Consider the following 24707-nt stretch of genomic DNA (forward strand, 5'->3'; position numbering starts at 1 on the left):
ATTTTGAAATTTTTTAAAATAAAAAGCCGAGGGCAAAATTTTTGAACTAATAAATACCAGCACTTTTTTTGTTCCAGGGACTATACAAAAAAAGTACTAAAGTCTTTCCTACATTATCATATTTAAACCCTGAAACAACCATATCATCCCACTTCTTCTGACAGAGAAAATAAGGAACAAAGAGGTTAGGTGATTTGCAAAAAGTTACACAGAGTTTAATGAATGACAAGACTAAATTGAGTATGTGTGACTTGGAATCCAAGTTTTGAATCACAAAAGTATATTGCCCCCTTAGCATTCAAAAGAAAGAATTACAGTTCAAGAAAGTCATTTTTCTAGGTCTTTCCAAGCTCCATCTGTATTCTATTTTTTTAAAGATTTTATTTATTTTTTTGAGAGAATGAGAGAGAGAGAGAGAGAGAAAGCATGAGCAGGGGAAGGGGGAGGGGCAAAAGGAGAGGAAGAAGCAGACTTCCCACTAAGCAGGGAGCCCCATGTAAGGCTGGATGCTAGGACCTGAGACCATGACCTGAGCCGAAGGCAGACACTTAACCAACTAAGCCACCCAGGTGCCCCTCCATCTTTATTCTAAAAACCCAGAAGCAATGGAATGTGAACTTAGAGAAACTATAATCTTGATTCAGGACCCTGCTAGTGAGGTCACCCACAATGACTTCAGCTAGGGGACTGATCTATTCCCAGGACCAGACCCACCGTGTCTTCTCACTTATGCAACAAGCTTTTGCTCAGCCTAATGGCTCTAATAACCGTGATGATTTTCTCTAACCACCCACAGACAAGGGGCCCATGCAAGTCATTTCAAATACTACTGGCAAGGTTGGATTTCCACTCACTCCTCTCTAGTGGGGTACAGAATAGCAATGAGGGGAACTATAAGCTACTATGTATTGAACACCTGCTGTGTGCCAGACACTGTTCTGAGTGCACTATACACCTAACTAAATTCTCCCACCAACTCTGTGAGGCATGTTCTAGAAGGAAAATGAAGCACAGTAGCCATAGGTATTAAGTATAGCCTAGATAACATAATTCCAGATGGTAGGTGGCCTCCCCAGAGTTTGTTACGCTGGAACAGGGGTACAGGCAGGCCTGCCATGAGAAGCAGCAGCCACTATACCATACTACCCTCCAGGAGAGGGAGGGGAGGATTGGCAGAGAGAGCATTTATACCTGTTGAACTCTACCTATGTGCTAGTATTGGGTGAAGCCCTTTAAAATCCATTACCTTGTTTAAAAGTACATGAACACTCTAGGGGTAATTAATAATTATCTCCATTTCGCAGATGAGAAAACAGAACTCAGGAAATTAAGTCACTTCCCCAGAGTCTCATAATTAAGAAGTGGTTCCTGCCACATAGTAAAAGTTAACAAATGTTTGCTAAATGAAAGCACAAATAGCTGCATGAGCTAAAAAAAATAAAAATACAGAGACTGTCATACATGCCATAAGCTAGATGTAGTTGCTTCTCAAAAGGAAAACTATGGCTCAGTGCCTGAGGTCCCACGTCATAAAGAGGCAGCCTTGACACTGGGGCATGCTGGGAGTTCCTGGCTGGAAGAAGGGACTGAACTAAGGGAAGCAACGGAAAAGAACCTAGGGCCAAATCCTCACATATGACCAGGCACAAGAAACCCAAGGCAGTACCAACTACCTCCAAAAAATAAGACTCTGGAACAAATCTTGGGGGCAGATGGGGAAGGAAAGGGTCTGGTCCCATGAGCAGTGACTGCTCACAAAGAGGTATCTGAGCTGTACTTCAAGTGGCATGGGCGACCCCTGGCCACTGTGGAAAAGCAGGTAAGCACAATTCCCCCAGAACTAAGAGAAAAAGGTGCTTGCTCCGCATGGACACAGGATCTGGGGTAGAGGGCTCTGCTAACAGAAGTCAGGCCAGATTCCAGCCCTGCCTTATTCACTCAGCCAGGGACTTCTGGACATGATGCAAACTGCACAGCTGTACACACCAGCCAGGAAGTTAACCAGGTTTAATACAAGAATCTGACCAGATACCCCTTTGTCCAACCACAGAGCTCTGTGTAGACTTCCCACTCTAGAAATTTTAAACTCTTGCAGACATGGCCTTGCCTCCTATGCCGCCCCTTCCCTTGATGGAGGCCTCCTCCTCATCCCCTACTTGATGCCCACAATGCAGATGTAGGCCAGAGGCCAAGAGGGGAACATGCCGTCTCATGAGCTCTCTCTCCTCTGCTTCAGGGCCTGGACCCTCACTCCTGCTCCCTGGGGTTGGGCTCCATAAGAAAATGAGATCACACACATCTGCTTTCTGGGGAGCCCAGGCTAAGACAGAATAAATGGAAGCCACAGACCTACTCCTGAGAAAACTTAACATACGAAATGTGGCATGAAGGCTCAGTGGGTCTGGGCACCCCTGAAGGTCAGCTTAAGAACGTGACCTTACGGAGGAAAGTAGAGGTTATGGTTTCTAAATAGAAGCACATTTTCTTTTTCTTATTCTAGGACACACCCCAGGATTTCAGACTCTGGGAAAAATCAGGAGTTGGTCATGGAGAGGGGAGCTCAACAGAGCCCTCAGCAGCCTCATAACATTCACCAGAAGCTAAAGTCAAGCAGGAGTGAAGCAGCTGTCAAAAATTACCAAAGAACTGGATGAGGGTTTAAAATGGATTTTGAGTCAGGAGAGGGTGCTTCTCTCCCACTGCTCTGGCTCTTGACCAGTATCCCAATCTCAGCATCCATAGTCTTTTCCCCAAACGCCCTTTGTGTTTTTAGCAAGAAATATCAAAACCGTTCAGTAAGATAAAAGGTTCATTATAAACCTTCCATAGTCCAGAAGCCCACAGGCAGAAAGAGCAACTCACCCAGATCAGAGCTCCTCCAGCCCTGCATGCAACCATCTGAACATCACACATGCTCTCCCATCCCCCCCCCCCCCAACACACAGAAGGAAAATGCCTCTGGGGATTTGGGGGGATTTCTATAAGGTATCCTGAAAAGAGAAACATTTGCTCTTCTAAAGACTTTGAAAGGAACCTTTACAGTTCTCCCTCCAATCCTTTAAGGAGGGAAGGAGAAGCCCCCTGGCCGCATGCCACATCTGTGATGAATATGCATTTAAGGGGCTAGAGGAAACCATTAGTGATCACTGAATGCACAGCTAATGCAACAGTCTTGGACATGCATGCTAATCATTTTGACAACCTGTCAGCTGAAAAACAACAGCGGCATCCAAATGCCACCTAGAGAATCCTGAGAGACCAGTAGGCCTTTGGGTCCATCCCGTACCCAGGCTCCATGCAAAGGCACGGCAGAGAGAGGGGAGGGCTGCTTTATATGCGCTTCAGCTCCTCTGAATACTCCCTGCTCTCTTCAGGGCTCCTCTTGCAAAGGGAGCCACCGGTCCCCTCATTTCCAGCACCCCGCGCCAGAGCAGCAGAGGGACATGTTGCCCGAAGCCCCGTCAGAATATCAAATCTGGCGGAACTGTCTTCCACCTGCTCTCAAATCTGAGTGACAACCAAACAAGGTGCCTAGCAAACAGGTTCCAAAAAGCTCAGCCTCTGGGACTGAAAGCCACCCTCCTGACATGTGCCAAATTAGGGATGATGCATCTGGAAATTGTGACAACCAAGAAACTAAAACACGAAGCAAAACGAAACACAATGATAGTGCATTTCCCTGATTTTATCAAGATGTAAGGTGTGGGTGTTGAGGGGAATGAGGACACAATTCAGTGTCAAGCTTCAGTCACATCCCCTGCAGTAATCAGCACCCGGAGGCCTCTGCAGATCCTGGCCGTGAGACTGCACACAAGGGATGCAAAACCTCCTTGGCCCCTTCACTTGTTCTTTCAAATATTTATTCTACAAAGATGCATTCGTTGACATTTATGGAGGCGGGAGAGTGGAGCACAGGGCATCAAACTGCTCTGCTGAAAACCCAGAGTTCTCAGGGGGTCTTCATTGAACAAATATGAATTGAACACCTACTACGTGCCAGGCCTACCCACCCAGGTGGGTGCTGAGATACAACAATGAGCAGCACAAACAATCCAGATTAAGACTCATGTGGATCTTAACTTCTAATGGGAGAGAGGACATCAGACAAATGTGTAACACGTGAAATACATAGTAAATTGGAAAGTAATAGTAATAATCAGCAGTAGTGATAATAATAGGAAAAAGCGGGATCCCTGGGTGGCGCAGCGGTTTGGCGCCTGCCTTTGGCCCGGGGCACGATCCTGGAGACCCGGGATCGAATCCCACGTCGGGCTCCCTGTATGGAGCCTGCTTCTCCCTCTGCCTGTGTCTCTGCCTCTCTCTCTCTCTGTGTGACTATCATGAATAAATAAATAAAATCTTAAAAAAAAAATAGGAAAAAGCAATAAAGCAGAGAAAGGAGACAGAGTGGTCAAAGCAGGGAGGTTGGAACTTTATTTAGATTGGGTTCCTAGGGAAAGCTTCACAGAGAGACTTTTGAGTAAAGCTCTGAAAGAAAAGGAGACCCTGGTAAGTCCAGCAAAGCCAGGGAGGGAGGGAGGGAGGGAGGGGAGCAAAGGGGAAGGCAGAGCCAGGGAAGTGGGGGGGGGGGGGCGAGTGGGAGGAGGTAGAAGGTGGGGTAGGGAAGGCAGATCAGTGGGAGGACCCAGAGTGCTGTGCCAGGTGACCCATTTTTTTCAACTATGGTAGTCCTTTCATCCGTTCAAAACACTGAGGTTCTACATTGATTTTTGTTTTAGAAAATCATCCACTGCTAAAAAGAGTAGGGGGTAGGAGGAGGGTGGAAAACAACCCACGTGGTGTACAAAGCCTTTGGAATAAGACAGTGCTGGGTTCAATTCCCAGGTTGGTCCCTTGTAGCCTAAGTTTTCTAGAGTCTCCCTTCTCACCCTGTGTGCTCCCAGCCTGGGGAGCCTTGGAGAATGAGCAGTTGGCATAAGGGTTTCGAACTTAGCAGAGGGCAGTGGATGGCTTCCCTGCCCCCACTATAGTTGGGGCTGCTCATGAGGGAAGTGCAGACGTGGGGTCTGCCTTTGAGGAACACACCAGCCAGTAAGAAAGCTGAGATGATGCACACGAAGGCAGCATCAGGCCACAGCGAGCTACACAGTTCATCTCCAAAAACCATTATTTTCAGCTACAGGGACCATGAGAAGGCAACCTCAGAATGAGGCCTGCGAGCAAGGGCAGCTTTTTGACATAGGATATGAGTCAAGGAAGACACTGCAGGTGGGAGGGGACAGCACACACAAGGCAGAGATTTAACAAGCAGGATGTGTTTGAGGGATGACAGAGAGACCACCTTGGTGAAGGTCCCTCCAGATGACACCTGGGAAGATTGTAGGTAGACTGCAGTGATCACAGCGCCGGGATGAAGGGTATGTCTTTAGAAGACAAAGCATCCCTGGGTCCTTGAAGATTTCCTAGCAAGGTGGAACCACAATCATTAAGGTGATTTGGAACAATACATGGGATGACCAGAGGCAGCAAGAGAAAGGAGGAAAGATGGGGGTTGGTAGAGCAACACAGATGCTGGTAATGAGAGCTCAAACCAAAGAAATTAGATAGGAGTCTAGAGGACCAAATGTGAAAAATCTACTCTGTCCTCTCAGGCTGTCAACTCAAGAAATAAGGCAGGGTGATTCAGTGTAGAATTTGGGCAATGTGAGAGGGTCTTGCACAGAGGCAACTGGTGATATCAGAGGAATGGAGAGGGTGGAGGGGAAGGTCAACAGGGGACTGCCCAGAACTGATCCTGGGGGACACCAGTGTTTCAGGGTAGGAGAGAAAAAGGAGCCAGTGAAAGTAAGAACGCATCAGTGATACACAAGTCCCTAAAAACAGAAGAAGCCAATGGGGAGCCCAACAGGCCAAAGGTGCCTCAAGACCAAGAAGATCAAGGACCAACCAAACAGCCATGACGTTGGATGGTTAAAATCGATCCCATTACCTTCCAGAAGGCAGTTTCAATGGGGAGGATTATCAAGATAAAAGGGTAGCAAGGTATAAACAATAAATGTAGGCTACTCCTTATATTTGTTTGGCAGTCAAGACTGTGATGGGGAGAATAACAGGAAAAATATTCAAAATTTTTAGATTAAGGGTATTCTGTGTATGTCTATTAAACAGAAAGGAAAGTGATAAGAGTTTCAGGAGACAGAAGGGATATGGCTAGAAGACTGGAAAAAGATTGTTTGGCTCATTTCATCAGTGATAAAACCTCAAAGGGGCTTAGAAAAATGCTAGCACACACACTGCATGTCCACAGAATACTGGACATTGAATACTGTGGGCATCTATACTCATGCATACAAGAGTAATCACCTCAGTCTTTAAAAGTGGCCACAGTTGATAAAAGTGAGTGTGGCCGGGCAGCCCCCATGGCTTAGCAGTTTGGTGCCACCGTCGGCCCCCGGGGTGTGGTCCTGGGGACCCAGGGTCGAGTCCCGTGTCGGGCTCCGTGCGTGGAGCCTGCTTCTCCCTCTGCCTGTGTCTCTGCCTCTCTCTGTCTCTATGAATAAATAAACAACAACAACAACAAAAAACATTAAAAAAAAAAAAGTGAGTGTGGCCACAGTTGGTAAAAGTGAGTGTGGCCACATCCTCTACCATGATGTTGGTACGTCCCCGCATATTTACCTGGGTGGCTTCCCTCAGTACTCTTCCTCTGGGTCCCATTTCTCTGAATGTGTCTCTCATTCCACACACCAGGTGAGCCTGGTCCCACTGTGTGTGGCATGGTTGGCGCTGAGTCACATCCCTCCATCCTCCTGTGTAATGAAAACCCTTTCCTACTCGTATCAGTTGTATCCATTATAGAGCATCTTACAGACCTCTTTCTTGTCCATAAATTTATTTTCTACAATCAACCAGAACTTGATACTAAAACCACAATAATCCAACTACCACTAACTCTTAACATCTCAAAGCTATGTTGCCTCATGAATGATGTTTCTTCCTCTGATTTAAAAAAAAAAAAAAAAAAAAAAAGGTATTTTTCTTCCAAAGAGGTGGACCCAGCTGAGGAGATAACAGGATTTTGTGCAGAATCATCACCAGGATTCTATTACCTTCTGCAACAGAGCTTGTCCCTCTGGAGTGGAGGTGAGGAGGTGAGGGGACATACAGTAGGATAACCAGGGGCATCTCCAGAGCTTGACAAAGTGACAACAGTCAAAGGAGGGAAACGCTAAATGCAGGGAGGTGAATGTGGGTATGGTGGCCATGGGGTGGCTACAGGGAATTAGCTGGATGGAGGGACAACAGGGAGACAGAGATGAGGTGGTACAGAGCGGGAGGGGACATTGGCTCCTGGAGAGAGGGACAGCTGAAGGGGAGCAGACATGGAGACCCCTGGAAAGGACATGGCTGGGAGCTGCAGGCAGAGATGTAGCCAGCTGGGGAGAGCGAGCCTGGAGCAGAGGCTGCTGAGTGCAGATGGCACAGTGTCTGGAATACTTCCACTGGGGACGACAGGTGCGTCATTCCCCACGGCCCAGGTGACAGAAGTCCCAGCCATTGGAGAGACAGTGGTTACCTACAGGCTGAGCAGGAAAGGAAGAGCTGAAGGAAAGAGAGGGACTTGAGCCCCTTAGAAAGGAAAGGGAGAATGTTGAGAAGACACCAAGAATCAATCCCTGCTAGGACCACTCTCTCTGCAGTGGACTTTACGAGACTAAAAATATAAAGATGTGAGCCTATTAGACAAAAGAGACAGGGCTGTAGCCTGGCACATGAGCGCCATCAATCGGCATAATCTCTGTGAACTACTTGGAAGATTCAACCTGAATCCCTTCCAGGTCTGCACATGCCCTCCTTGACGTGTCTTTTCTTCTTAAGCCTTTCCGTTCCTCCACAAAGCAGGGAGGAGTTGCAAGAAAGGAGTAAGCATGTGGAAGGTACACATTTCCGGAAGCTGAAGAGGAAGACAGGCTGTGAAGACCTACCCACGGTGGTCCAAGGGGAGTGGTCAAGGTCAAGTATGGGAACAGGCAGTTTGTGGTGTGTCTCCTCTGGGGCCACCTGCAGTTCTACATCTAGGACCTCCACAGTGGCTCCTGCAAAGTCACAGCCCAGGCAGAGGCCCCCACCGCCAAGCCTTCTCCCTTCCAATTTCCTCCACACCTGCCGCTCCCTTCTGGTGCCTTCTCTCTCCCCAAACCAATCTGACAAGTGAATTCAGAGCCAGCCTCCTTAAAAGCTCCTTCCCTTCCATCAGGCAGGTCTCAGCTCAAATGTCATCTCCCCAGGACAGCTTCCTCCTTGCCAGCCCCTGCCCCATTTTCTCTGTTTCCCATCCCTATGACCACACCCTGCAATGATGGGTGTATTGGATTGCTGGCCCCTTGTGGATATCCCTTGCCAGAAAGCAAGCTCTGTGAAGCCCAAGAGGATGGCCCCAGCCCTTGGCCAAATACAGAGGGAAGTGATGCCCACTTGTCATATGAATGTACAGCCGGGGCCTTCCAATTCAGAGGGAGTTTGGTACCTGGCCAATCTGATGGGGTCCTGCTCAAGTCATCTTTCACTGTCACCCCCAAAGCTCCCCACTCTGCCATGCAGAGAGCTAGCCTGGGCCGACTTTCTTTGCCTGTAAGATCTACTCTAATCAAATAAAAACACATGGCATAGTTGCCCTTATTACCACCAAGAGAAATGTTTCCTCTTCATTAATCAGCAAAAATAGAATTGAAAATTATTTCTTTCCTGAGGGAGGTTTAGAGCTCCTCATGAGGAAAGGGGGACAGCATTTCTCAGGAACAGGCATACTGGAGAGATAGCATATTTGAACTGTGCAAGGAGGCCACAGGGTTGACAGCCTTCTCGTCCTCATTCCCTTTCTTCCAAGACAGGGAGCACTTTACACACAGGTGTCTCTGGGCATCTTCAAAGCAGGCAGGGCCTTCAGTTGCGGCCCGCAGTGCCACCGTGAGGACGCCTGAGCAACTGCTCCGTGTTGGTCTGCATTCCAAGCAGGAGAAAACCAATTACTGCTCATCTCTGGCCTTGGTGAACTCCTGGCAGAAAAAAATAGTTACAACTTCATGAGGGAATTCTGAGACCAGCAACCTTCCTGTTTGGGCACTTGACCAAAATGGGAAAACCAAGAACATGTTTTTAATTCTAGCTTTGTTCACAGCCTGTGTCCTTGAAAGGTCACCTGCTTGCTCCAACACACCATCTCCAGGTATGAACAAGAAATAACATCATCAACCTCTCAGAATTAGAGGATCCTGCAGGCAATTGGGCATAGAAACAAAATTTCATCAATACAGAGCATTAAGCAAAAAGATGCCAGACCACCTGAATTCCACTTGAATTTGGGTTACATGAGCTTAGAAGCCTCTGCACACATACTATCTAGGCAGAGGGAAGGAAATGGATCAAGCATGTAACGTGCAAAGCAGAACCATCTCCTCAACTCAGTCAGCCGATACAAGAAACAAAATCAAATTTGGGGCATAAAAAATGAGCTATTTCTCTTAGGTAGCCATAAAAATCCATTTCATATTGTCTGTTCTGATCATAAGTGCTTGAAAAGGTAGGGTAAAAACCAAGCCTTTTGCTTAGGTATGATCCTTCAAATAATTTAAGCCTGTATTTCAGGAGAATTCCAACATAAATTCTACAAAGATAGTGTGTAAGAAAAAAAAGCAAATATCCCAAATGATAGCCAGGCTAATTAATGTTACATAAGAAATATAATTACATAAATGTAATTTATACAAGGAATAAAAATGGTAAATATGAAAAATGTATCATCTCTTGGTAACTAAGGAAATTCAAGACAAAATAACATTTCTCTACCAAGGAAACATAAAACCAAGAAAATCAATTATACTAAAGTTGAGTCACTAGTGAGAAAATAAATTAGTACACTTTCTGGAGGGTAATCTGGCAATATTTATATAAATCCTTAAAACTGGATCGGATTTTTGACAAACTATATAATTATAATTATGGGAGTTCATCTTACAGAAGTAAAGATAGAAGGAAGAGTCAGCTGCAAGCACCACGTGTAAGAGATTTGAAAAGATCCCAATGTCTAACCATGGCAGATTTATTAAGCAGCTATATCTATGCAACGGACTACTATACAGCCATTAAAAAGTATGTCAAATGTCTTTATAGACCCAAAAATGTTACTGAAATATTACATAGGAAAAGCTAGGTAACTAAAACAAAACAAAAATGCATTTATGATTCAATTTGGCAACTATATATTTATTTCTATGTACATCTAGATAGATACATAGCAAAGAAATGGAAACCAGGTATTTAAGATGACAGAGGCTGTCCATGTAGTTGATACTAGGAGTGCTTTTTTCAATTTTTTCCCTTTTATTAACTGAGGTTGCTAAAATAAAATCTATTGCTTAGGTAATTAAAAAAAAAAAAAAAAGAGTATTTCTTAGACTGAAAAGAAAAAAATTCCAAAATAAGCTTCAGAGAGCTAAAGCAGGAAGAGCAGGCAGAACAGAGCACTGAAGGGGTCAACCCACGCATGCCACACAGGCTGCACGGCCTCCCACCTCTGTCCAGAGCAGGCACCTCAGCTAACACTGAGTCTCAAAGCTCTAACTGTCCCCAGGCCCCTTGAGGAGGTATACTCAGAAGGAAGGTAGAGAAAGTGGCATTTCAAGAATACTTCCCATGTTACTTGGGAGAATATAAAAGGCAAAGATATTTAAATGGGATTTAATTATACAGCCATGTACCTACTTTCCCATGAGGAGAGGAAACACCAAACCACTGGAAGATAGAGACAAGAACCACATTTGGATGGCCACAAAAGAGGTTCAGTAATTTTTTATTAAATTCACCTTATTCCAAGGTCAGTGATCAGAATTCTATTGCAATACATACTGCATAAAAAGATCTGTTAAAAAATATTCAGTGTGGAAAACAGGGCTGTAAAATATAGTATATATATTACATAAACTCAAAAGTGTTTTCCACATATCTCAACAACAGAAATTAGAACACCTGAATTCTTTCCCTCTCCAACTCTTCCAGAACAGGGGGCCAAAGCCACTCCACAGTAACATCAGCAGCACTTCCAGAACGAGGCCTCAGGCTGTGTATCTTTTCTCTCCTTCATGTTTCGCCTTGTGGTATTTCACATAATCATTATACAGCTCCTTAAAGATGTCTCTCACCCCCGGCTGCAGGGAGACCCGCAGGAACTGGACATCTGGCTCAATGCAGAGGTCCAGGATGAGGTAAATGCCTTCCTGTAGAAGGCCCTTCACCGTGGGGTACAAGGTGACCTGCAAAAGGAGGAAACGCCCACCATAAGAGCAAACACAGACCATGCCCTCAGAGGACCGGACGAGTTTCAACTTCAGCCCCCAATTTGAGAAAAGATATTTCTTTTACATTATAATTTTGCATATAAATAAATACTCCTATCTTAAAGATTTGTGTCTTAGATAAATAAAAGGCAACTCAAGTAACAAAAGCCTGGAATAAAGCCTCACAAAATTACAGAGTAGTTTTGCTACTCAGTAAATGATGCCTATCAGGGGCATTTAAACACTGGAATCTTTAAACTTACAAATCTTATGAGAGCCACCTGCACATTATGCCAAATTCTTTGCCATGACGAATCGCACTGGAAGTCACACTAATGTGGCACAACGACAGTAACGTTCTCTATGGGACTGACCCCACCTTCTCCCATAGCAAGGTGTGCTGGCAGGCTCCTACTCTGCAAATGGATCATTCATAGGCCTATATTAGTAGCCAGATCACATCATATCCAAACAAATCAGTTGTGATTTATGGTTACACTTCATACATCTTTTTATTTCTAACAATCGCTCAAGAGGACCTGAATTTCTAACTGCCACAGGATGGCTGTATTGGTTCTTGAGCCTTCAGATGTCTTTCTTCCCTGAACTTCTGGGTTAGCTACAATCTGGGGCACAGCAGGAAGAACGGTCAGGCTGGCTCCAACTATACTGGATATTGTGCACAAACTTTCAGATGAGAGATTCAGACTACTGCCTAGACAAAAAGGCTGAGAGAGCAGGCTCTACTCACACCTGCCACAACCATTCAGGTTTCAGCTGAACCTGGTACTAAACCGTCTGAATATCCCAGGAGTTGAAACCAAAAAGCAACTGGAATGTTCCGGCAGACTGGCCTCGGATTTGGTAAATTCTTCCTTAATGTCTTGTTGGCCTAAAAGAGTTAAAGCCCCTCTACAAACATGTAGCTAGCTTCTGGCAAGGATATATGGTATTCACTAGAAGTCTGATTCACCAAAGCAACCACTAGAAGGCACATACCTAGAGGCCGTTTGTTTTCTGTTACCAAGATGCTGTTGTTCAAAGTTATGGTCATTTTCACATGACAGCTCAAAAAATTTCTGACAATCATCTTAAAATTTACTGTTTATAGTTGATAAGAACAGTCAAGGACTGGAGATAGAACTGTCTGTGACTTCAGCAGAAGGCATCAGAGAAGGAAGGAAAAATAAAACAAAAAAACAAAAGAAGTCCTGAATCTTATTGGCTGGGTGAGGATCCTATAAGTCGACTGCTTATTAATTTGTCTAATCAGCACTCACTGAACAGGTATTTCTAATTCCAAAGGCAGTAGGTGAAGTAACTGTCCCAGTGACAGAACTGAGAGCTGAAGCCCACCAGTTGGAGGCCAGGGCCCACACGCTCCCCCATCCCCTCATGCTGAGACTTCTTAGTCAAAGGATGGTGCCAAGCATGCAGCTCTGCTGGGTCACAGGGAGACAGGCAGCAGCCGGCCTGTAAAACCACTGTGTATCTTTCTCTTTCCATCAACTTGTTTATAAAATGGGGGGGGGGGGGGGGGGTGTCAGTTTCTATGACATCACTGAACATCATTGACCTATGAATGAAAAGATCTCTCAGTAGCCTAAAAGGACCTTACTTAAAAAAAAAAAAAAAAAAAAAAAGGACCTTACACAGAATAGGCAGTACAAACTATTTACCCTAGACTGTCAACATAGACTGATGTAAATCTGATCTATGGATGAAAGAGACAAGTGACCAGATTTCCCTAGCACATCCCCACAGTGACACATTACTGTATGGAGGATACAAGGTCTGTAGGAGTCACTGTGTATCCTGCCTGACACGGTCTCACCAGCTCACCACCAGACCTTCACCCACACCCACTCCACAAGACTATGGGGGGAATGCAAAGGAGGTTCATTTAGCTGTACTTGCTATCTAGCATTTAATTAAAATTACAAATGTCTTTCTGGTCTAGAAAGATTTCCAGTTTTCAGCAGAAGCCTCTAATACATATGGAATATTTTCTTCATTACTGAGTCAAAAAACAAATGAAAGATAAACCATAGACTCTTGCCAATGAATTCTGGGATGCTACAGCCTTAGATAATTCCCAAGGCCTTTGGCTTTCAAGATTAAAAATAAATAACTGAGAAGCATAAATTAGACATGAATAATGAGGCCTGGAAACCAGAGACTTTCATAAAGTAAATCTCAGAATAATAATTAGTGACTTAAGGGTTCAAATTATCATCTCCCTTCTTGGACCTTAGTTAAGTGATATTACTATCTCTCACTTTATTTTTCACTGAATCAGAAAATAATGCCGGCTTTTCCTTCAGTAAAGGCTTACATATCAATAACTTCAGTGCCTGGAAAATATCAAGATTCTATAAAAAGGCTAAGCAATTCCAAGGAAACCAAACACGAAGCCCATCTCTCAGTGAACGCTGACTTAGGGGTCCTTGCATGTTGCCACCAATCCTCCACACACCATGCCTGGTGAAGACCCAGTGCGTACCCACAGGGCTGGGCTGCATCTTGCAGGGCACCCCCCCAACCCCCATCCCATTTCAAACCGAGCCAAGTGCCCACACCACATGGCAGGCATCTCCACTGGCTAAGGCGAGCAGGGCCACCGTGTCTGAAAAGTATTTAATGTTATAGATTCATCATTTCATTCATTTCATTCATCATGAAACAGGGTCAGAATAAAAACGGATGTAACACCAGATTTTCTGAGAAAGCTCATTCAGCCCCATCTCCCTTGAGGAAAATCTCTTATGTAACAAGTTTACCAGTGGTTTTAACATTATTCTTACAAGACTTACAAAGGGGGGCTATTCTACAGAGAGCAATATAAACAACACAGATGTATTATCTATACCTGCAAAAGTAGATATGCACAGAAACACACTGTACTCGAAGCCTCTGACATTCAATTTAAACAAAGTAAGGTACTAAGTCTTGTAGTGAGCTTCACTGCTTGGGTCACAGAGGGTCTTGTGGAATTTTAGATATAACATGCTGACATTCCAAAGTGAGACCACTGCTGACATTGAATTAATTATCCAAAAAATATATTAAGTCAAAATGTCAGATTAAATAGGACAAAAGTATTTTTGTTTAAAGGAGCTGAACGAATCTGCCATTATCTCCACTGTGCATCTACTTTGAGCATTTGAGAGCAGCTGACTCAAATGCACGATGCATTCCAAGAGGATAAACTTTTGAACTCCTGCTGTTGGGGGGTCCCAAGACCCTTCTCCCTGGTCACTGTTAACCCTAGCCCTAGGAGAGCTCCTGTTCTTGAACCTGGAAAGCATTTTATCTCACTCATTACTCAAGAGACTGACCAGAACAGACCCTGCAGCTTGTGCTGCAGCAAGAAGGGAGAACCAGTGGTCATGGACCACCTTCCAGGTTCTAGGCATTGCTAGCTTCAATCAGTCATCCCGGGGACCCCGCAGGGCTACTGCTGAACCATTCAGATGGGCAGGACAGCCTGCTACAACACATGGTTTGGGACCATCAAGCTCAAAACATCACCCGCCACTATGGTTGAGAAGACCTGCCACAAAGGATGACAAATGAAAGCACTTGGTGAGAGCGAGAGTGAGAGCGAATGAGTGAGCTTGGTTTACCTTCTGCACCTCGGTGACATAGTGGGCCACCATAAAGGGAGAAAACACTGTGAACTCTTCGGCCCGAGCTGCGATGTGGCTGTACATCCTTTGCACCAGACGGGCACACTCGAGGACCACCGACAGATCATCTGTGCCTCCTATGGAAGCAGAGTGTTTCCAAAGTAATTAGTCCCTTCTAATTTCATACATTTAATACAGCTGAAAATTATTCAAGTCTTCCCTTTATTCTAGACTTGTTAACTGGCTTATTTCACAGACAGAATGAGGGAGAGATAGTATATCCAAATATTTATCTATATTACAAAGGAAAGACCACTTAAAATACTCAAGAGTACATGGGGTTTTTCAGGAGTCTAGAATAATCAAAATTTTTAGGATGAAGTCTACTATTGCTATTGTATTTTAAAAAGAGGTGGAGATCTATAAGGAAGATTTAAATTGGAAAATTATCTTTAAAAAACATGGTTTTTTACATCATAGGATTTTAAAGATGAGACGGCCTAATTATGCCTTTGCCTTCTATGTTTCAGAAATTGTATAGGCAGATAGATATAAGACTCAGCCATCACTATTAGATATCTTCCTGTCTTCCCAGATTGACTTCTGATTTCCTAGTTCTCCACCTTAAGGTGACAGGACCACCCAGGCCCTTCTTAACAAACTCCTCTCAAGGATTCTAATAGCCTACAACGTCCCTGAGGCCCTAGTCATACCCGCTCCCTTAGGCATACACAACAGAGCAAAGTGGGAAACCCCAGCACAGGCCAGAGTACCTTTCCCAGCTTTCACACAGCATAAAGAAATATACCCATTTCTGTAAAATTCTACAAACTGCAAACAAATCTATATTGAAAAAAAGCAGATCAGTGGTTGGCTGGGAATGGGGCCAGAACAAGAATAGCTGTAAGAGGACTCTTGTCGGGATGATGCGAATGTTGTGTATTTTGATTGTGGAGACAGTTTCCTGAATGAATTTACCTATCAAAACTCATTCACAATTGTACACTTTAAACAGATGCAGTTTGTTACACATATTTTATGACTCAATAAACTTCAGTTTTAGATGCACAATGTCTTTTTTAAAAACCCTGAATATACATATAAACATGTTACATATAGACCATTTTTCTAGACACAATGTAATTTTATGAAGTTATGTAAACTTCTAGCATTCACTGGACATTTCAACAGGCAAGAACTTTAGTGAAGCACTTGAATATCTATTATGTACCATTTCTTTCCTCTTTTCAGAATGCTCAGCACACATGTGCAGCTCAGTGAATACCTGGCATTTCAGCCACACAATGTGTGGTTATTAAGAGTACACTAATAGGGGTGCCTAGAGGGCAGTTGGTTAAGCTTCTGCCTTCAGCTTGGGTCATGATCTCAGAGTCCTGGATCAAGCCCCGTGTCAGGCTCCCTGCTCAGTGGGGGGTCTGCTTCTCCATCTCCCTCTCCTCACCCCTGGCTTGTGCTGTCTCTCTCAAATAAATAAACAAAATCTTTTTTAAAAAGAGTGCAGTGGGGCACCTGAGTGGCTCAGTCGGTTTAGTGTCTGCCTTTGGATCAGGTCATGCCTTGGGGTCCTGGGATCAAGCCCCACATCAGGCTCCCTGCTCAGAGGGGAGCCTGCTTCTCCTTCTCCCTCTGCCTGCCACTCCCCCTGCTTGTGCTCTCTCTCAAATAAATACATAAAATCTTTAAAAATAATAAATAAATAATTTTTTTAAATTTTAAAAGATTTAAAAAGTGCATTAGATACCAATAAGAAAAGAGTAAATAGTTAAAACTCCACTTAGTTAAGCTATGAACACATCAGAGAACTGAGTCTTGGCAGATGGGAGGCACCTGAGCTGCACCACATGGACACAGCAGTGTCACACTTGTGAAACACACCCCTGCACTCCCTCAGAACAAATGACAAAGGACTCACAAATACACGCTGGACACTCCTGTGGCAGTGTGATGAGGGCTCTGTTCCCCTACTGCTCAGCAAGGGCTGAACCAGGGCCTCCACCACACTGCCATTTCCCATTTCCTGTCAAGGAAGACATCACTAGTAAAAACAAGGATTCTTCTTGCTGAGCTCAAACATGATCATGACCTTAAGGGCCTCAACACAGTGCCACAGTTAGCCACCACCAAATGACCAAGGACAGCTTGGGAGATGGAACCCGTTTCCCTACCCTTCTCCTAAACATATTCACAATTTGACACTGACACCAGTATTACATTGCTCTGCACTAGGCCTGGGAGAAAGCAAAAGATCTCACTGCCACTGACCTAATCTCAAAATGAGGCAGAATAATTTGGGAATTATAGCCCAGTGTTAACTATACCTTTTCTTTTTTCTCAAAAAAAAAAAAAAAAAAAAATGTATGGTTTAAGTAGCTTAAATCTACAAGTCTGAACCCATTAAAGTGATTCACACAGGAAGGGGAGAAATTGAGTAGCACTCCTGCACTTCTGATTAGTCTAGAACTGCTGTCACAGGTTCTTCCCAGACACCCTTCAAGTTGAGTTATAAAATCCACCTTGTTGGTCCCAGAGCATCCCATCAGGTACCACACTCTGTAAATTTGAAAAAGCATAATATAGACTGCCTCAATTTATATGCAAATTTTTAAATGAGAATCTCCCCCAAACTAGAAATTTAGCAAGAATCAACAACCTTCAAGGCTGAAAACAAACTGTACTGTAATTTATGCCATCACCATATGGCAGTTCACTTCATTGTAAACAAATACAACCTTGCCAAAATAAGGCTGAAATGATGACTTGCCAGACCTCATCCCTTTTGTAAAATGCAATAGCTCTATAACTGCTCATTCTTTTTTATTTTATTTTATTTTTTTTATTTTTTTTTTTTTTTGCTCATTCTTTTTTAACTTCCCCACCAAACTAGGAACTCCTTCAGGGCAAGAATGGAATTGCAGTCACTTTATATCCCCTCTACATAAGAGTAAATATTTCCTGAATCTAGATTCTTTTCTTTTCTTTTCTTTTCTTTCTTTTCTTTCTTTCTTTTTCTTTCTTTCCTTCTTTCTTTTTCTTTTCTTTCTCTCTCTCTTTTTCTTTCTTCCTTTCTTTTTTTCCCTTTTTTCCAGGAAAAGAACTATTTCAATTAGGAGATCATAAATGTACTCATTGTTTTGGACATAGCAAAAAAAGGGGGGGGCAGTCTGAAATTTTTTAAAAAATTGTTTTGGGCATTCATTGAGTGATCTGAACATTTCTTACTTAAGCTCAACTGGGTGGTTTTATTTTCAGTAACATATGAGGCCAGAGACATCACAAGATAAATACATTTGAAATCATGTATCTGATACTATTACTTTGAATTACCTTTGTCTTTCTGCCTCCCTTCATGCATAACCGAAAACAGCAATCTATTAAAACAGTTCAAGAAAGAAGGAATGGCTTTCAGCATTACCTGTAATAAGAAGCAAAAGAATATAAAAACATGTAATTATTTATTTCAAGTTCTACTTTAAAAGAGCTCATGTTTATTTCCTTCTTAACCCCATATCTATCAAGATGCTCAAAACAGCATTGGCAACTTCTTTTTTGCCTGAACTTTCCAGGGAACCACTCACCCACCCTACTTGACTCTTTAACATTTGTTTTAATGGTTTCGGATAGGGCTTCTAACTTTAGGAATCTAAGTGAGTGATCTGAGTTTAGATTTTGCTTAATCTATACTGTAAGCTGTTACTCATACATTCTGGAAATGGGCAGAAATAAATAATAGAACAAACAATAGACAATATATTCGAGTATAATGCATTAGAAAGAGGTTATATAAAGCAAATCCACTTAAAAGAAGGACCCAAACTTCTCATTTTTTTACTGATGAACAGGCTAAGATTTTTATCTCAAAAAATTATATGAAAAAAATTGTTTTTAAGATTTTATTTGTTTATTCATGAGAGACACAGAGAGAGAGGCAGAGACACAGGCAGAGGGAGAAGCAGGCTCCATGCAGGGAGGCCAACGTGGGACTTGATCCTGGGTCTCCAGGATCAGGCCCTGGGCTGAAGGTGGTGCTAAACCATTGAGCCACCGGGCTGCCCTATATGAAAATTCTAAAACATGCTTCTTTTATATTCAATCACCTTTAGGTCATAACCCAAACAACACACTATCCAATAAAGCAGCCATGAGCTACATGAGGCTACTTAAACTTAAATTAATTAAAATTCAGTTCCTAGTCATATGGCTCCTAGACCACATTTCAAGTGCTCAAGACACACGTGGCCTGTGGTTACTGTGCTGGACAATACAGACACAAAATACGTCCAACAGTGCTTTAAAAAATTACTGGACAGTTGTGCTCTTTTCTCAGAATTCTTAGAATGAACAAAGACTAAATCACGTGTTGACATTTTTTCTTTGGTACAATTTATCCAAACAAATTCTTGCTAGCATTAACATCCCATTCTTTACATCAAATTACTGACATCCACAGCATGCTCAGAAAGAGGTCATTTTTGCAAAAGTATTCCACAGCTTCATCAAATTTCCCAATGACCTTTTGTAAACCTCTGCTAGCATACTGATTAAAAGCACACAAATCCAGAGCCAAATTATTTGAATTCACACCCTGGCTTAATATGGCACCAGCTGCTGATCATTGTGCTGGGTACCCTGGCTTAGCTGACCTCATGCTATCCCTTTTAGATTTACCTAAGCAGATTCTAGCCTGGTGCTTTTATCAACTCAACTATGCACATGGCCAACAGTGTGATCACACACCACATGGAGCCCCCAACCCATGTGGGAGATAGTGAGTGGGAACTATTATTATTAGTCACATCATTCTTTACTTCAATACCATGTCATTATCCCTGTCAATTTTCTTTCATTAAATGGTCTAATTCTGCTAAATGGTCATTTGTCAATGGTTCTGCAGGAGATTCCCACAGCTTTCTATTATTACTTTTCATCAACTGCATGGAATCCTGCATCTTTTGCAAGATGGGCAATTTCAGCTTATAATTGATACGTATTGAATTTATTTGTATGGTCACATAAAAATCTAACAGTCAGCAGAGAGATTTAAAACAAAGATCCTGGGGCAGCCCGGGTGGCTCAGAGGTTTAAGCGCCGCCTTCGGCCCGGGGCCTGATCCTGGAGACCCAGGATCAAGTCCCACATTGGGCTCCCTACATGAAGCCTGCTTCTCCCTCTGCCTATGTCTCTGCCTGTCTCTCTCTGTGTCTCTCATGAATAAATAAATAAATCTTTAACAAAATAAAAATTAAAAAAAAAAAAAAATCCTCAAAAGATAGGCAGGGCCAAAAGCACTGGAGTAAGGCCCAACATCATGAGTGCTTTAGTTTACGAGACAGTAAATTTTTTCAAAACTGTGCTGCTGTCAGGTCTCTAACTTGAGAACACGAAAACACTTAAAAATAGTTGAATGTGTCTGTGTATATGTGTATACATCTTATTTATGAGTTTCTACATGTCACATGTACAGCAGTGGTGCAGTGGAATGAACCCAGGCCAAAGAATTAACAGTCCTGAATATAAAATTTAGCTTCGGCTAGGTCAAATCACTTAGCAGCTCTGAGCTTCAGTTTCTTTGTCAATAAAATGGACTACCATCTATTCTACAGACTTGCTGTAAGGGTGAAATGAGACACACAGCAAATGTTCAATAGATGGTGGCTGAACTGGAATCTTTCCTATGGAACATTTATTCCTACTGAGTTTAATTTCAAAGGCAGAGTACTACACAACTGGAACTTGGGAAGTCTTGCTCCCTACACCCATCTGAGTTATAAACCCATGAAGAGATCAAAGCAAGTGAGTGAGATTTAAATGTGGGGTCTGTAAAAAGAGAATAAATGTAACGAGCTTCCTTAAATAGCTAGTATACAAACACCATCAAGTGTCAGACCCAACAAAGATGAAACTCACTCAAACAGCCTGATGTGAAGATCAAACATTTTTGTGCTTAAGAAACCACTGTGACCCTGGAAATTACTGGAACCAAAAAGTTTGCTTGGCAAATTGATGTTCTTACCATCCTCCAACAGTAAAGCTCTACTGCCGCTGTTCTGCAAGTTAAATTATCCTGCCCTGTGCCCTGTTCCTCCTCCTCACCTTCGGATGACACTGCAGGATGGAGAAGAGCACATTGTGCACCCGCAAGAAGATGCGCCCATACTCAGGCGGCTTCAGATGGTCCAAAGGGACTGTGAGCAGGATACTGAAAGCCAGGCTGACATGGTGTGGATTGCTGATGGTCTCCTCCCCCTGTCGCAGCAGTGCTGCCAGCAGGTCCAAAATAGGCCCCACCACTGCCAGGAGCACAGGCTGCTCTTGACAAGCCTCTCGGTTTTGCAGCTATAGAAAAAGAAGGCATAAAGGAAAGAAAATGAAGGTGATTCTCTAAAGAAAGAATACAAAAACTGAAATAGAGATAAGATCTGAAGTGACAGAGGTAAAAATGTCAAAGTGAACTAACGTGGTCAGAAAGCACTTTGAACAGACAAGGAGCCCAATGTTCAATCTCCGAGGGCAACCTACTGTGGATTTGGCCATTTCGGTCCACGCTTTTTGTTGGACTCATCATCCACAAAGAGAAATAACTTCTCACAAGAGTTTATTTGCCCAATTTCTCAGAACAAGTAAACTTCACATCAGACATACACTATATTTTCCCAAAAAGATAATTTGTTGTACATATCTATAATTAAAGTTCATTTGTTGTATTTCTTAAAAATTAGCTCTAGTTAAGACGTTCACTTACTGTTCTAGAGAATAAAAAGAACAGGCTCAGTTTGAGGGCCAGTGCAAAGTCTTACCTACATAACCTGGGAGAACTCACTGTGACCCTCATCCTCACGTTGCCAGGTGTAAATAGCAGCCCTGGTGTGGCCTGCTGGGGCTTCTCACAGTGCTCCCTTTGCCTGGGGACTCCAACTGTGCTGACTTCATACTGTAAGATCTACTTTTAGATTTACCTGCATGGTTTCTAGCCTAGTACACAGCCCAACTGTGCACCACCACCAACACTGACCACGCACCATACGAGTGTGTCTTCCTCCGCCCTACTCCCTGCACTCTTCCTCCTGACACCCATTACACACACCAGGTAAAGAGGAGATTCATCCACTAACACAAATTCCCAGAAAAACAACAAAGCAATCAAAGAGAACAGAAGGGAACATTCAGCCTACTCTAGATCCTCCTGCCCTGAGAATCTGCTAATCCAGGGCAATTCTCTCAGGTAGCACAAGAGAATTATGACTGATACTGATGGTAAAAGAGATGCTGATCTTTTGAACCCAAATGCAAGAATACTGACTGGAGACTCTCTAGAGAGCAGAAACAGAGCTGGTTCCCATCAAAACTATGTTTTTGTGCTAATGAAACAAAGTCATGTGACTGCCACGTTATCTTCACCAGGTGCCAACATTTAATGACTGGGTGGGATCTATCTGCAACATTACTGTCCCATTCTATAAAGCCATTTTTTCCTCACTATATCATAGATTTAAATGTACACACCCCTCTACAAATGAATAAATGCACTAAACTGACCATAGAATTTTTGTGGGGACAACAGAAAGCCCCAGAATTCCTTCTCATCTCATCTACTTGAAACGAACTTCCACAGGAGCCCCATCTTATGACTGCATGCCTCTATTACTGCCTACCTAATGCTTCCTGGGGCTGCTCAACATCCCCTCATTCCACCTCTCCCCCACGTCTTGAGCAGACACCAATGTTTGCAGACACACAAATGCACACACAGCACACACACTGACAGAAAAGCATTCCACTGGCTGCTGTCTTCAGGACATAGTGCCCAGAAATATATTCTGCATAAAACCAGAGCTGGCAGAAGCCAAAATGCAGCCTTTTGTTTGTAGAGGGACAGGAGCGATGAGATGAAGGGAGAGGAAGGGGTACTCACAGTGAGAGCCGTGACTATCTGCGGGCATGCACTCCAGAACAGACGTGCTTTCTCTCCACTGAGTGGGGAGCTCAGGAGCACCTTGGTCAATGTAACAGCTGACAAAACGGCCTGAGAGAAAAGGGACAAAAACTTAACAGAAACAGCCAGTTTTCTCTTAAGAAGTCCATCTTGGGAAGAAACCTGATCACGGGTGCTGGAGAGAGAGAGCAGAGCCCACTAGAACCCTAGAGTCAGAGGCACGGACAAGACCCGGTTTGGGCTAAATATAGAGGATGAGGCGAGGTCCATTCCATCACCAAGCAGCCAGGAAATAAATGAATAAAATGAGGAGGACTGTGGCCAAGTGGAGGCCATTTCAGTAGCATCTCACTAAACCAAGCATGCAAATGTATCAGGATGGTGAAATAAAAGGCGGCCACAAATGGGCACAGCAACCTAATTACAGGATCTTATTTTGTCAAGATAGTGTGGAAAGAGGCGACAAGCTGTAACTTACCCATGCAAGAACTGCATACGCTCATGGATAAAAGGAGGAGCCGGGGAAAACATGGACAAAGTAAAACAACTAGATTAGGTGCTATGACTACAGGTGGTTTTAAACCATGAGCAGGGAACTATGTGGGAAGGCAACTCACTTTATTGAGTGTCTATGTCAATAAACGTCCAACCCTATGTTGGCATTTTACATCATCAATTTTAGCCTTCCATCAGCCCTTCCTCCCTAACACTGCAGCCCCACAATCCATACAATTCTCACCTAGGCCCTTTGCTCTCACTTTCCATCTCTCCGGCCCTGAGTAGCCACAGCCCTATACACACTCCCTCCCACTAGGCAGCCCTGCCCTCTCTCCTAAGCTGGGGGCTCACTTTCTTAGCCACCTGTAAGACATGTGTACCCACCAAGGGCCTGAACACTGGCGTCTTCCTTGCTGTCCACCTCACACCTATACAACCTCTGCCCTGCTGTGCACATAACACCCTCCTCCTGTCTCCATGGCAACATCCCCCCATCCAAATCCTCTCCAGCTCTAAGTGCTCAGGCTCCAGTCTCGCCTCCTCCATAAACCTTCTCTGACTGGTTTAAACAGAAACCTACAGTGAGGCCTTCTCAAAGCTGGGTCCCAAATCGTGCCACAAATGCACACAATGAAAACTTCCAGAGAAAGGAGGGCAAGTGTCACAGGCAACAAGGAGGGGCTGGTGCAGAGCAGCGGCCCTGGTCCAGCCTGGGCCTCTTCCTCATGTACAGAAATGTGATTTCTCCCCGCTGTCCCTCTGTGACCTCAATTACCCTCTCCAGCTCTCCACCCATCCAAATCAAAACCCAAGCCTTTGTGCTGATTATAACTGCAACTTAAGAAGCCACTCATGAGGCAGAGAAAGCTCAGAACCAGAATACATGGGCTGCATTGCTGGCTCCAAGATACTTGGCTCTGGGACATTCTTCCTCCTGTGCAAGCAGGGACATCTGACCAGTCCAGAGCACAGAGCTGTTCAGCAGACCAAATTCCAGCAAGTAAACTTCATAGAGAGGCTCTCCTAAATATGCAATGCCAAATGCAAATGCAGGGCTTTATTAGCAACTACCAAATACCCTAAGGTGCAAAGGACTGCAGGGCAGATTGCTAATCAGAATGATTCTCAAACAGGATCAGGGCTATGTGACCAAGTAAAATTTTTAAGAAGTATGATGGCAGATGTCTAACACATAGGATGAGTGGAATTTAGCTTTTTTACATATCACTATCAGTATGCAATACTTAGTATTTCACATAATAAGTATACACAGTTGTAATTTGAAAAAGTTGCCCTTTGAAAAATAAGTTCCTCTTACACTAAAGCCCCAGGCTT

At 43.6% G+C, this 24707-nt stretch overlaps 1 protein-coding gene across 6 annotated transcripts in view; it reads right to left on the minus strand.

Moving 5' to 3' along the window:
- Window positions 1-10794: 10794 nt before the first annotated feature.
- URB2 (URB2 ribosome biogenesis homolog) overlaps window positions 10795-24707 on the minus strand; it is a 28021-nt gene continuing 14108 nt past the window's right edge. For all 6 annotated transcript variants that reach the window (XM_049108754.1, XM_025448487.3, XM_025448486.3 and 3 more), the window contains 5 exons: window positions 22854-22964; window positions 21035-21277; window positions 18269-18356; window positions 14921-15060; window positions 10795-11270 (listed from right to left, as the gene is read on the minus strand). In XM_049108754.1, coding sequence (XP_048964711.1) covers window positions 11073-11270; window positions 14921-15060; window positions 18269-18356; window positions 21035-21277; window positions 22854-22964 — 780 coding nt within the window. In that variant the 3' untranslated portion in view covers window positions 10795-11072. The remainder of the gene's footprint in view (window positions 11271-14920; window positions 15061-18268; window positions 18357-21034; window positions 21278-22853; window positions 22965-24707) is intronic.

This window comes from Canis lupus, chromosome 4 (genome assembly GCF_003254725.2).
Source record: "Canis lupus dingo isolate Sandy chromosome 4, ASM325472v2, whole genome shotgun sequence".
Classification (NCBI taxonomy): Eukaryota; Metazoa; Chordata; class Mammalia; order Carnivora; family Canidae; genus Canis; species Canis lupus.